At 39.6% G+C, this 14,682-nt stretch overlaps 1 protein-coding gene across 1 annotated transcript in view; it reads right to left on the bottom strand.

Moving 5' to 3' along the window:
* Positions 1-13,464: 13,464 nt before the first annotated feature.
* Positions 13,465-14,682, bottom strand: part of TRIM33 (tripartite motif containing 33) — a 31,160-nt gene continuing 29,942 nt past the window's right edge. Inside the window, exons 19-20 of the mRNA XM_032202988.1 lie at positions 13,887-13,937; positions 13,465-13,804 (exon numbers count right to left, since the gene is read on the bottom strand). Coding sequence (XP_032058879.1) covers positions 13,592-13,804; positions 13,887-13,937 — 264 coding nt within the window. The 3' untranslated portion in view covers positions 13,465-13,591. The remainder of the gene's footprint in view (positions 13,805-13,886; positions 13,938-14,682) is intronic.

Here is a 14,682-nt window from a genome sequence, read left to right as displayed (position 1 = left end):
AAACAGTTTAAGATATACATGCAAATTTGGAAGTATTTCTGAAAATATTTGCCATATGCAAGGACAAACACCACCATCTCCAGCTGCTTGCTGCCAGCACCATGGCTTACACAGATCCGTGTTTACTGAGCAGAGATTCCAATCTTTGCAAGATTGGAAACTTAACAAGTAACTTAACAGGAATTCAAACTCACTTACAGTTTTGCATAACATTTCTATGACAAACTCCCTAAATCTACCCACTTATTTATCTTTTTTTAAAAACAAACAAACAAAACTTAGATTATTCCCAAAACTTGTTTTTGAACCAAGCATTCCCTTCACTGATACCTTCATCCTTCTTCTTTGCCTCATTCATTGCACAGTACTTTTCCTTAGGCAACACAACCCTTAGAGAAGGGCCTTTTTGTCCCTCATTTAGGTCCATACAATGTCTCTCAGGAGGTAAGCAGCTGTGCTGAGTGAGCACTGTTCAGAGGCAACAGAGTCCCAGGCCTGGGAGCCAGCTCCAAAATAAAAGATAATGACACTAAGCAGCGAGGAATAGGTACATCAACACTCATCATAGCCTTCCGAGGTTTTTCTAAATGGAGCAGTTTCATCTCCTGCATTACTGAAACCAACAAGTGATACGCGTGGTCAGCCTTGGCACCTGCACAAGTGCCTCAGAGGGTGCTTCACAACAACTGCTGGCACTCGGCCCACGCCTGCCAGCACCTCTGCAGTTGCTGCTGCCGTGCTCATGGCCTGGCAAGAAAGGAGCCAACCAGGTTCTGGTGAGGAAGCAGCACCTCTTACCTGCTCCTGCTTGCTTTGCCTCCTCTGGGGCACTTGTGGCCCAGACTCCCAAAACCAGAGTACAGTGAGACCCAAAGGGATCCACATGAACTCCAGGCTAATTTACCATCACTACTTCTCCCCAGCACAATAACAGCTTTTTCCTAAGCCACCAAACTGGCACCAAGAGTGAATTCCTGGAATACATCAGTCAAGTACTGCATTTGAAATTTGAATTTACCTTGAAGATATTTCAACAGACAACAACAATGAAACAAACAAATAAAAACCCACAAGCCACCCTTAGAAAAAGGTTAATGTCCAATTGAGAGCTTGTAATACAGAGATCAATAGCAAAATTCAATTATTTTGGGGGAAAAACAAAACAAAACAAAACCACCTAATTTTATTTCAAAGAAAATGCCAAGAACATTTTCCTTTTTAAAGTCACCTTGGGTCAATTGCTCACTTTCATTTACAAATAGGAGGATTCCGGGCTTGCTGGGTAACAATAACAGGAGATCTTGGTATTTGTGTTCATCCTCTCAACAGTTATTTCTTCAGAACAAAAAATGCAGACTCCTTTGCATGTGTGCCATTCACACCTTTTATTGTCTGGCTTAGGAGGCTGGAAAACAACATTTCCCAAGTAAGAACCCCCTGCCTCTCCTAGCTCCTCTTGCTCATATAGATGTATGTGTTACAAAGGTGTGGGGTTTTGCCTCATCTCTGGCTAAGCACCCACTTTGCCACTAGCATCAGCACAGAGAAAGCTCTGGAGGAGCCAGAGCCCTCTCCCCAGATGCTGCTCTCACCACCCTCCAGCTGCTGCTGCTGCTGCCAGCCCCCTGTCCCCTCCCTCGCTGTCAATGCACAGCAGAGAGGCATAACCAAGGAACAGGCCTGCGAGTGTGGCTCCTAGACCACTGCATAGCATCCTTTTGGCAACTGTCTCCAGGCTGCACTGCACTCAGATGCCAAATTGCCCCCTAAGTCATGTTTCTACCTTCCAGCATGAAAAGCAAAGGCAAGTGCCCTCCCCGTGCACCCAGATCATAGGGATTTGGGCAGAGCTGATGATCTCAGAATGGGTTCAGCAGTTTTGTCTTGCCTGCATCCACCCTGGCATTTGGGCTTCTCATGTCTAGTAAGCTTTTCCCTGCAGCTGCATTCATGTGGCATTTAGGAAAGTGTGGCATGCCTTCCTCTTAGGTGGTAGCATTTATCTTCTCCTTGTCCAGTGGCCTGATGTTATGTTTAAAGAGGCAGAGCTAATAGTTAAATAGAAAATGCTGAATCTGTAGCTAGTCCAGAAGGGCTTAGCCTTGAATAATTCCACTGTGCAAATGCTAGGGGAAAATGACTTCATATACTTGGATTATACAGAGAAATGTATTATAAGCAAGAATGCAGTTCTTCAGCTAAGTTTGAAATAATCACCTCAGAGAAGACAAAAAAAGTAGAATGAAAGATTGAAAATACTGGATATAGTTTGCATTAGTTAGAAGACTGTACATACTACTCAGTAAACAAGATTAAAACAGCAACAGTCATAAAAATCCAAGAGTGAGCAGATTGAGAAAGAATAATTGTTTTCCAATCCGTAAAGTGGAAGACAAGCACCAAAGAAAATATTACACCTAGCATTTGAAGTAGGAAGTGGGAAGTTTTGTATCACACTTCAATTGTATTAATGAGAGTACATTCAATACACATCTAATCTTAGGCTATTTATGTCTGTAGTCAGAAATTTGCTCAGTATACGTACAATTTTTTTTCTGTTCAGTGCCTCTGGTCACATCTATGGGAGCATGTGATTCTAAGGGAGAATTGCAAATATATTTGTCCAACTGAGAATTTAAGTAGAACACGTTGTTTTTAATTTGGATTAGGATATATTTGAAGCATTTTTTTAAACGTGTTTTTTGTTTGTTTGTTTTGTTTTGTTTTTTAGATAATCAAGACTGGAGAGGGAGCAGCAGCATTTATTTATGTCAGTTATAACTAATAGTATGACATTGTTTACTCTCCCAGTTAATATGATAATTGGAAACAGCTAGTAAAAGATTCAGAGCTTCTTGCCAGGAAAAATGACTCTAATCTGGATCCTTTGGCAACATCAATGTGCCATCTGTGTATAAACATAACACATATTGCTGTGCACCTTCATGCACTGCTTTGATATGCAGATCTTCTGTGGTGGCAGACTATGAAAGTGGCAAGCTAAAAGAACATCTTCACCTAATCTCTATGCACAGAGAGGAGGAAATTATTGCTTGCCATAACAGAAACAGGGCTTTAAGTATAAGTAGAAATACAATACTAGTAGCAAGAATTGGCGCTCAAACTAGTTGTGGAAAATAAATAAAACAAGCTCTTCTTGAAGTATTAAATGCATACAGAACTGCATGTTGTACACAACTGCCAGCCAGCAGCATTCTCCTGCCTCAACCCCAGGGAGCTTGTGGAGCAGCCAGGATTTTGTATTTCTGCTGGTACAGCAAAAAAGGAAGCACCTCCCATGGTGGAGAGGGCAGTTGGTCTGAACTGTGTTTTCCCCAAAGAGCAATGATTTACACTTCTTTGCACAAAAAAACTCAGATCACTTCTCTGTTCCTCTTAAGCAGGAACATTTCGCAAAGCAAAGGTCTCCAGGACCCTGGTCCTTCATGCTGCTGAGCAATAAAACTTGTGAAGGTGCCTTTTCTTGCACAAAGCAATACAAGAAACAAAGGAAACACTACTTCCCTACTTCTGCATACCAAGTCTCTCGGCTGCACAGTGTCTGCTCAGCCATATCAGCTTTCTTGGGAGCAGTTATTCAGTTCTAGACATATCTCTCCTTGAATATCCTGGCACCACAAGGAAGAAGGAAGGTTAAAAAAAATAATTAAAAAAATAATAATAATAAAAAATAAATCCTCAGTTTGCTCCTTCAAGTCGTATCCTAAAGAGACATTCTCCTGACTTGCACTATGAGCAAACTGTGAGATGTGAAGTTTAAAGATTCAAATTAATTCACAATTAATTCACTTCCTCAGCACAGCACATGATGAATCTACATAGTGGTAAAGGCCACAGCAACAAGGGGTACACAGTATTTCTGCCTTATATTGTCAGGGAGGTATTGCTCTCTGGTGCTAGCTTAATTGGTTTAATGGCAAGACAATGTGGCTCAGTGTCCTGAAAAGCACTGGTTCTAAGAAGCACTTCAGGTTATTGCACTAAAACCCAGACACTGCAGACTTCTTTGAAGCCAAGTGCATCCTAGCAAGAAGATTTCTGGGGGCAGGACTAGCATCAAAAACTATTTTCTGGTGATGGGATTTCTGAAACATATTTTAATGACCTGGAATATTTGCATATCCTCAAGGTGAACAGTCACAACATGGTTTGGCAGGGCTGGAAGATCTAAAAAGCCATTTCTGCTCAGGCAGGATCTGGACAACTGTGAGGTCAGATGAGGTCCTGAGTACTGCAGTTGTTATCACCCATGACCAAAAGCCATTAGCTAAATAGTTTGTGCAGCTCTGTCCTTCCATCTTCCAAACATCTGCAGTTAACACATGCACAATCTCTATAAAATGAATCAAATAAGAGCCTGGGGTCACAGTGGGGTACCTGCCCAAGGACTTGACCTCCTGGCTGCACCCAAGCCAAGAGTGCTTGTGTGCACACTCCTGGTGACAACATCATGCCACAAAGGCCTGCCAGGTATTTTCCACTTAGGGTTATTAAGGACCTAAGCTTTAGGAATATTATGGCAGCAAATCCTTTTTCCCAGACATGGTACCACCCCATAAGAATGAGAGTAAGCCTGGGATCAGACGTATTTCAGTTCCCGAACCTGATTTATCAAGTTAGCCACTCTCTCCTCCCAGGTCAAAAACATATTTCTGTGATGTTGTGAAAGCCCCAAGTGTAGCTGATGCTTGATACGCAGCTATGAGATGGATCAAGATGGCCTTTGTATAAAAATTAACAACAGATTTTAACACATTCTTTTTCTGAGAACAGATTACGAACTGCTGCTTTTAGGGTCTCATTTCAACCCTCTGTCCAGTGGACAGATGGCCAGTATTACTGCATAATTTATTTTTGAAAGATTGCACTTTCCTCAAAGCCCAATAAAATGCTGGTGTCAAAATTCAGAAAACAGATTAACATTTGTATTCAGTAATAAAGTGCTAAGGATTGCCAAGAAGCCTTGGCTCTGATACACTCCTCAGCCACTGTAACTCAGTAAAGCAGAGGGCAGCCTTTCTAAGCATAACCGCAGTTGTCTCCTGGTCTTCCCTGGTGGCACAAAGTGTTTCCAGACCACAACAAGCGTTTTGATCAAGGATTTCCACTGACAGTTTACATGACATTTCTAAACCTGTGTACACAGGCAGCTCTAGCAGCTATGAGGTGAGTAGTCTTTAGACTTGAAACAGCCCGGGACTGTAGTACATACAGGTTTGTCCTAGCAAAATTTCTACCATTAAAAAAATAAAATAGCTAGGCACAGAGGAGCTGGAAAAAAGAATCCAGAAAGTCCCATGTTTCTGCAAGGCACAGTAAGAGACTGAGCACATCCACCTGCCACTATCATGCCCCAACACTGGGGGCAATAGCAACTGGCAGAAGAGAGACTCCAGGAGGTTGCAAGCCCAGCCCTCTCTGGAGTTTTACTGACTTTAAATCATAACTGTTTTCATGGAAACAGAAAAACTATGAAAAAAAATAGTCTAAACCTTCAGAAAGAAACAGGCTAAATTGATAGCTGTAATGGAAAATAAGGAGTTATAAGCTGTTTATTCTCAAGGCACTTACAAAATCTTTTCCATATTCTCATTATTTTTATCTCTCCCAGTGGAAATATATGTAATAAAAACGGCAATATTTCTATAATAGAGAAAGCAGAAACAATGGTGCGTTTGAGAAAAAGTGTAGTAATGTTTTTATTACAAGAGAAATTAACATGTGAAAAGAAACCTGAAAGCTCCTTGATTAACCTGCTCGATCATTCTCTTCATTCTCTAGCTAGCATCACAGACCACAGTACCTACTTCCCCTGTAGTTCCAGTGTTTCTCATTCAGCACTTCACAGAGGCCCCACACTAGTCTCAAATAATGCTTTTCAGATGGGCATATCCTATACCCATGGGGCCGCCGTGACAGCCTATGGGCCTGATGCACCTCTGTGGGAGATCACTTGTCTTTCCCAAAGTTTCCCTCCAGGGACTGACAGCTTCTTATCTGACTTACTCTGTGGTAGCCAGTCCATCTGACTCGAGCCTAGCATCAGGGCTTTGGGCACTAAATCTCTCCTACTCGTGCAGGTGCCTCCATGCCCCCAGAGACACCATGGCAGGGTCAGGGGCCCTGCTGCCAGGCCTGTCTGCCACGGCGCAGACAATCCCAGCACATCCTGGACTGTGATGCCAACCCCTTCCACAAGACCCACAGACAGCAAGCCAAGTGATTTTCTGGCTAGACACATACAAATCTGCACCAGGCATCTCCGTTCCATGCACAGATTACTTTCAGAGCACTGGCTGCAATGTTCTTTCCTAGGATCACAACAGGGCTTTTGCTCTTATTAATGCAAAAGGAAAAAGAAAACCCTTGCCAATCACTTCACTACGTAGTTTCCCTCCACAGGTGACAGTAGACAGAAGAGTTAATCTAAAATGGCAATTTTTTCAGTAACAAGGATTTTCATAGAGAAACATTACCAGCTTCATCTATCAGCCATGAGGCAGTATACAGGACTTTCCCAAGATGTCGGTTTCTGTTTCATCTACCGCCCCACCACTTCATATCCCCCAGCAAGAGGAGCATCAGGTCCAGCAGTCTGGAATAAGCCTTGCCAGTTGCCCGTAGAAAGAGCAGGAGGGCTATGCAACAGAAGAAAAGTAACAGGCTGCTTGCACCAGGCCCAAGATGTTTGGTATCACAGCCCAGCACTGGTGCCTGAGTGCTCATTCTGGGGAGATGTCTGGGATAGCAGAGAAAAGGATCGTGCCTGCCTCATTGCAGGGTGCTTGCTGCTTCTGCCCATCTCAAATCTCAGGGCCAAAAGACTTCACTGTTTGTCTGTTTTAAAATCTATTTAGTTACTTACTGATAAAATCATTTTACGAGGCTCTGAAATTGTCAGGCAAGGACACAGAGCTATTAGCACTGACAGGTCAGTTACTTAGTATGTTCTCTTGGATAAGAGTCAAACATCCTCTCCACCACTGTTCACCAGTAAAGTGCCCTATATCATCACAGCGAAAGTCAGTCCCAGCTGGGGGCAGCCCAGATGTGCAGAGGATGACAGCCCGGGGCCTGCAGTGCACTGGCCCCCAAGAAGCACACCAGGGGTCCCAGATCCAGAACTGCCTCTCTCAGTTGCTCTGCCCGAGCAGTCCTGGCTGGGATCACACTACAAAAAAACATTCTGTACGTTATTACTAGAACTCAGGAACAAATGAGAAAAAAAACAGTGCTTATCTTGAGAGAAGAAATAATTCATCAAGTGAACAAGAGTATAAGTTTTTCTATTGACTTTGGTGAAGCTCTGCCATCTTACACTACCTGAAGTGTGGCCTCCAAAAATCTTATCTCAGACACATGCAACCAGAAATCCATCTCTGTGAAGTCAGTCACTGTGTGCAGTAGAGGCAAGAAAGAGAGGCCTCCTTGGGAGGAGACGGTAGGATAGAGCCCAGCAATAAAATTATTGATTACTTTCTACATAACTTGGTTTTCAACAGCCAGCAGCACATAAGATGGCATGACACATTTATGTTCCGCTTAGACATTAAAAAGATAGTGTCAATCTAGAGAAAGATTAGATCAATTATAATTGGGCAGAACATTTAAATTGTTTTGACACGTCCACAATCCCCCACCATGACCAGCAGCACACTAAGTATTTCTCACTTGCTGAGAAAGGGAACTCAGAGAATGCAGAATTAACAAAGATCCAAGACACCAAGATAGGGGGATAAATCTCCTGAATATCAAAGCAGATTATCGAACACTTGACATTCTGATTAATCATGTTTTTCAGAAGGAAGGAGAGTTGCACAAGGGTGGTACATCAGGAACAAACTGCAGCACCGGCAGGAGGCAGACTACATGCAGCTCTTCTACAGCCCCAGTCAGCTCTTCAGTTGTTGATAAAGGAAGAAATGAAATGCCTCAGTCTTACTGCCTTTGGAACTGCCCATCCTTCTAGGATTAAGTACTGTTCCTTAACTCATTCAGGGAAGTATAGGTCTTGCTTCCCAGGAAAAACCAGTCAGTGCCACGATTGTTGGTAACATTTGCTATTGCAGTACAGCTGTGCCGGAGCTCGAAGCAGGCTGAATTTAACCAACATCTGCTGCCTGATTTGACATGAAAAATCCAGGGCTAAGTTGAATGACAGGCTCAGATCCCCTTTAGTCTTAACCCTTTGCTTAGCACCAAGAATACAACAGCCCGAGGCAGGATCAGCTGCAGGGCCAGGGCACAGGGCTGCTGGCTATGGGTGGTGTTCAGACCTTGCTGCTTTGGGGAGCACTCAGCACGCACCTGCAGCGGCTACTAGCTGGGTTGCTTGCTCTGATCATAAAAAGAACTCAAGACACAACTTTTAGCATCAAGTAAATGAAGAGCATTGCTTGTTCTTTGAGATCAGGGCATAAACGGCCATGCTAGAGCACCATCTGCTGACTCCCACCGTACAAGAGTGCCACTTAGACCAGTATTTTCAGTCTTGGAACTGCTAACTGCTTGCTGCTGCACACAATGTAGCCCCAGGTGGTTCTATTTTAATTGCCACACTTAAAATTTCACCCAGATATTTATCTGTACTTTCTCACTACAGTTACCAGAAAATTCTCCTGCCAGATGTGAATTAGTAACCTAATGACCTAATTTGCAAAAAAGAAACTCAAATTGAAATATTCATTTTTCTAATTTAATAGAAATAACCAAAACAAAATGGTTTTCAAACAATGCTTAAACTGATCTAATACAACGTCTACAGCACATTCCAGAGCACTTAACAAGAAATATTTACAGGCAACTAATGTATTAAATAACTATTTAAAGAAAAACTTTTTTATTATTATTACACACCTGCAAAAAAAAAAAGAAAAAAAAAAAGAAAAAAAAAAAACACAGAAACAGAACAATTAGGAATTGTAAGCTTGTTCAAAAAAAATTAAATATGATTATTTAGATAATACAATACCACAGAAACAGCACTTTCTGGATAATCATATTAAAAGATGAGCAAAGTTTACTATGTGCAAAAAAGTAGCAGTTTAGTTACTAGAAGCAAGAAATAATCGAAGAATGCCATGAATTTAACCCTTCCATGAATACATTTACAAGTAAAAACAGGCTTTCAGCTGCACAAATCTTCATAGATTTATATACATATATGGTGTTCCGAACTGAAGAAATTCCCCCATTTGCAGGCCATTAGCAGACATGCACTTTTTTATTTTTTAATGTTGCACTCACTCTAGAGTGAATGCTTCAACAGGTCAAACTTACAAAATTATTTTAGTACCTTCCCTTATACAAATTCAATAAATTCTAAAGAAAGTAGCCTTGAGCTGCTTAGATCACTCAATAGAAAAGGCCAAAACTGCATTTCAGACATTTAATAATTCACTTATAATAAAGATATCCAAATTAACTGCAATTTTTGAAAACTAATTCAATTCAATTATATTAGAAAGCGTATAAAGTTGAATCCCTGTAAACTAACACAGGAACTAGATGGAAGAGTTACTGTACATGTGTTTTGAGAAAATAAAAGAAATTGCCATATCTGAAGATACAATGCATATGTTCGATCTGAAATATGTCTATGTAAACTGTGGCATATACATTTTTTTTATTATTTTTAAAAAAGTACCTTCATTATTTACTCAAACACCTACTTTTTAAAAAAATATGTAACTTTCCCCAATTTTTAAAATAAAATGCCACACTATATTGTCAATAACTCCTGCACACTTTGTTTTTAAAAGCTAGGCTTGGTGATATGCATACAAACTTTCCTATAAAATCACTATCCAAAGGAAAGGATTCCTGTCATGCTAATAGGCAACAGATAAAGCAGTTTTATTGCTTTTTCCAAGGAAGAGTAGGAAAAACAAGAAAAAGCCTACTTCAGTACATCATACACACAGCTTTAAAACACTGTTGCCATTACCTAAACTTACAGAAGTCAGCCAATAAACTAGGTTATATAATAGAATGATAAATTTAAGCTAATTTTAAAGACTTCCGTTCCAGTGGTTTGCAGAAATGTTTATAAAACATTTCACTGATCCAGTGTTGAGTATGCTGACACGGTCAAATGTCACAAGTAATAGCAATAGCGACATTCAAAAAAAAAAAAAAAAAAAAAAAAAAAAAAAAAAAGCTATGTACATATAACAGAGCATTTCCATTTTTGAAAGTTTGGGGAATATCCTTTTTTTGGATAGTAACTCAGCCTTGGTATACTACAGGCCACTTAAGACCTTAACCTATTTAGCTGGTTAAGATAGCACTAATCACTAGTAATTACATGGCAGGATACCTGCTGAGGTAATAGAAAAATCCACAAGTAGCATACTGTACACTTTTCATTCCTATTTCAAAAGCAAGTTGCCTTTTACTTCTTTGGATTAACTTAAACTTCAGGGTCATTTGCAACAAAAATTAAGACACAAATGGTCTTTTTGCAGAAATGCCTTAAATGAGAGCATACAGTTACATCATATGCCAGACTACCTTCTTGCTATCATGTTAAAACACTACAACCAAGCAGATAAAGCAGCTGGCAAGGACAGTGCACCCACCATATCTTTTATCTGCAATAAGTTATGGAAGTTACGCTAATTCCCAGAGTAACACTGTCACTTGCACGTATTGCACTCACATCATCTGGCATAAAAAAGATGCTCAGAGTAACACAGTGGCCTGTTAATACAAAACTCACTAATTTGCTCTTGAACAAGTTACATACAACGTGGCACCTAAACATTGCTTTGACTGAGCAAACCCTGATCAGTTATGTGATGACCATTTATAGACCATTTATAGGATCAGGAGATGTACTAGCAGAGCTTATTTATATTTTTGAGTATTTATGAGTGGAACGTAGCTAATTTCAAAACAACCTTGAATTACTGTGTTTGGGGTTCAGAATGTTGTTTTGTTCCTTCATATAAAAGAAATGCTTAAAGTTTCTTGCACACAGGTCAAAATTCCACGTAACATACCGAAGGCTAATGAGCGGAATGGAAGGACCAGTTCTGGAAGTTCGCTGGGTTATGTGCAAGAGTATAGCATCAACTCTCATCAAAGTCAAAGCTTAATATCACATGTGGTTTTGCAGGACTTCTGCAAGATTACAAAGTTTGTTTCACCCCCAATGAGAAGGCAGAAGAATTACTGGAGAGGGTATCTTAAAAACATTTAAACAACTGGTCTGGGGTCTGGTACTTCGGGAAAAAAACATATGCTACCATCCTTGCAGCAGCCAAGGTGCACATGCTTCCCCTGAACAAGTTTTGTGCTGTGGACCTTCTCCCACTCTGTGACCGAGTCTAGGATGCCATCATGCTTGTCCTATGCTTCAGTTCAGGCAGTAGGTATCTGCAGTCCGTGACTGGTGCCTCACAAAGTGAACAGTTAAGAAGCTGATGCCTGAAGGTACAGAACCTGGAGTGCATAAACACCATAAAAATAGTAACCCCAACTGAAGAAAATTCACAAGTATCTTATTTTCATTTCAATTTTAATAATATTCTTTTCCAAAATGAAAATGAGAAACTAGAAATGCGTAAGTAGGCAATAGACAGCTATTAAATGATCCCTTGTTACGATTAGTATCCTATTCACACATCCTTTTCTATGGGCTGTATGTTCATATAACACATGTTTAAGTAGGATAACTTCCTTTTGCATCCAACTAGTAAAAACTAAAATTAAGCTGACACTATATTAATGTCTTAGAAATGAAAAAAAAAAAAAAATAATAATTAGTTTGTCTCCACTGTATTGTTTATATTATTTAAAGAAGTGAGATTGAAGTTTCAAATACCTTCAGTCCCCTTATTTATTGTAAGGGAGGTATAGTCACAATGTACATCTACTTTGTTACTATAAAAAGAAATCAATCTCAAGAGGTTTGCATAAACATTGCTGAGAGCATATCTCAGTTTGATACATTGTGCTAAAAATACTGATCTTTACCATTATTATAGTAAAATACAGACAATGAACAGTCACAGGAATTGCCCATGCTTCATACAAAATCTTAATGGCAAATTCTGTTTTGTTTTGTTTTACTTTTAACAAGGTCTATACGAAGGCCAGAAATTACATTTTAGTTCTAGTATTGATTTCTGTCAGCAAAGAAGGAAATAACTGTTAAAAGCGTAATTACTTTGTAATGACCTAATTTCCAACCAGAAATGCTAGAATGAACACAGGACAGGGCGCAGTGGGAAGGCACAGCAGAGATGCCTGCCACAAGGTTTAGAGGAATAGGGAAATTGACCTGTTTTCAGTATTTGACCAGAAACCACTCAACATCAAATCCTGGCCTGTGCAAGTGCTTTGTTCCATAGAAGGATAAATTACCCAATCTCAACAGGTTTATTCCAATCTTTCTAGACATTTTGCTCACAAGTTGGTTCTGAAGAAAGTTCTGAGTAGTACTCTAATAAAAAGTAAGATAGAGCCTCAAAATTAATGCAATGTTAGAAACAGCATATATTACAAATCTTTTCTTATTAGGAACAATTAATAAGAATACATATTAGCTTAAAAACAGTTCAGCAAATGTTGCTGATCTGTAAGAAATCTCAGTTCACTATTTACAAATAAGACAAAGTGAATACAGGAAATTTTACACATTTGGTAGTTACTAGGTTATTGTTTGCCAAGTGGTCTATTAGAAACTGATATTTAGGAAGACTGGAAAAACACCCCAAACAGTTATTTATTACCTCTTCAGGTACAGAACATTCGGTAACAAATACTGAAGATAATAACATTCTGCCTTATTAGGGAGATCACGGACAGATGATATAACATGAGGACTTGTGCTACGAATGCTATTAAAACGTTCTGTGTACAGGATTTGTAATAAATACACCTAGGCCTACTGAAAATCAATTGTTGCAACAGCCAGTTTAGTCTTGCACCTGTCAAGAACTCACACTCCTGCACTTGCCAATTCAGAACAGTTTAATGATTTTTTTTCTTTTGCTATACATAAAATGTAGTAAAGAAAGTCAAATTTAGGTAACTGGATCAACACAGAAGATCAGTTATTCACAATACCGCTTAAATGAGATGATAAAAGCAATGACCCAACACACACTTAGGTTCACACAAAGAGGGGATTTCAGGAACGTTGCTTACAGTTTACACTGTAGTTCAGCATCAAGATAAGATACAGTAACTGTATTGGTCCAGTCCTGCAGAACATTTTACCAAGCAGTCTCATCTGTACATGGAAAATCTCTTTATCAAATCTGCTTCTCTTCAACATTCATTCACCTCTATCTGAGACCAGGACGAGCATGTCCCCTCCATCAGGGAAAAAAAAGGAAACAGAAAATAATCAAGGAAAAAAAAAAAAGACACCAAAAATTCACGATACAGTTTTTCCCCTTTTGATGCCTTTCTGTACAAGTGTGGTTTATTTTTTTTTTTTTTGTAGTCTAATACTGTTTAAAAAGCTACCAGCTTCTTCAAGATGGCCACTGTAGGCATAGTAATATTCCAGGAACACTTAAGTAACAGTTTTTACAATAAATTTAAGGTCCACTTTAGATTACTTTATATGCACTGGTCTCTCATCTGATTTTAGGCGTTTTCTACGTGGTTGTATAAAATCTTCATCGGAGTCCTCAGTTATTTCACCATCATCCTCTTCCTGCTCAAATTCAGGCAAAGGCTGGAAGGTCCTGTCTGGGTAGATCTCTGTAAGTTTATCTTCAAAGTATAATGCAACTGCCTTCCCTGCCTGTGCTACTTCTGAATCAGCCTGTAAATAAAAGAAGACAGGAATATTCACCTGTTGGAAATGCACATCCCTTCACCAAGTGTGCATGGTCTGAAACGCTTACCTTCAAATTAATCTCTTGTGTTTCTGCATAAACTTGAACAACTTTCATCATCTAAAAAGGATACCAGAGTCAAAAAAAATGAAATTATAATCCTTTCTAAAGTTATGAGATTGCATAGGCTTGGATGACTAAAGTCAGCCATAACAAGAAAACAGTTTGTTATGGACTACACCTCTTTAGTTCTCAAACTTAGTTGAAGCAGGTATAAAACAGTCTTAAGAGGGCGACATGAGGTAAACAAACCTTTGACAAAACACATAACTTCCGTACAAATAAGTGGCTCCCAGTCATTTTAAAAATTGCACTCTACTCATGACTGTTTTCTCCATCACAAAGTTGCCCATACATTATTGTGGAAAAGCCTCACTTCAATTTTAACATTTAAGTGTTCCACGAGACTACCTTCCTGGGGGGCATACCACTTTGATTTCTGTTTTTTTAAGTGAATATGGCTTAGAGGCACTAGACCCAATATTGTTATGAGAGGTCAAGGTGACTCATCTTTTGCCATTAGCCAGCATTTCAAACAGCAAGACAAGTCTGAAACACCTTTTTTAAACACATCCATCAGTCCTTGCTCCCTTGTTTTACTCTTGTCCCTAAGAGCTGCAGCATGTTTTCCTCTACAGTAGATGCTTCATTAATTCCCTTGATTGAGAAGTTCACATAATTGCAACTTCTTCCACAGTGCTCAATAACCTCCACCTAATACAGAGACATAAGGGAGTCGGGGTGTCAAAGTCCCAAACACTTGTGAACAATTACAGCGTACAGCATCACAGTTCTAAGTATTTAA

This window comes from Aythya fuligula, chromosome 25, assembly GCF_009819795.1.
Source record: "Aythya fuligula isolate bAytFul2 chromosome 25, bAytFul2.pri, whole genome shotgun sequence".
Classification (NCBI taxonomy): domain Eukaryota; kingdom Metazoa; phylum Chordata; class Aves; order Anseriformes; family Anatidae; genus Aythya; species Aythya fuligula.
Note: the sequence above shows the minus strand (reverse complement) of the source record. Positions and strands in the feature narration are given on the sequence as shown.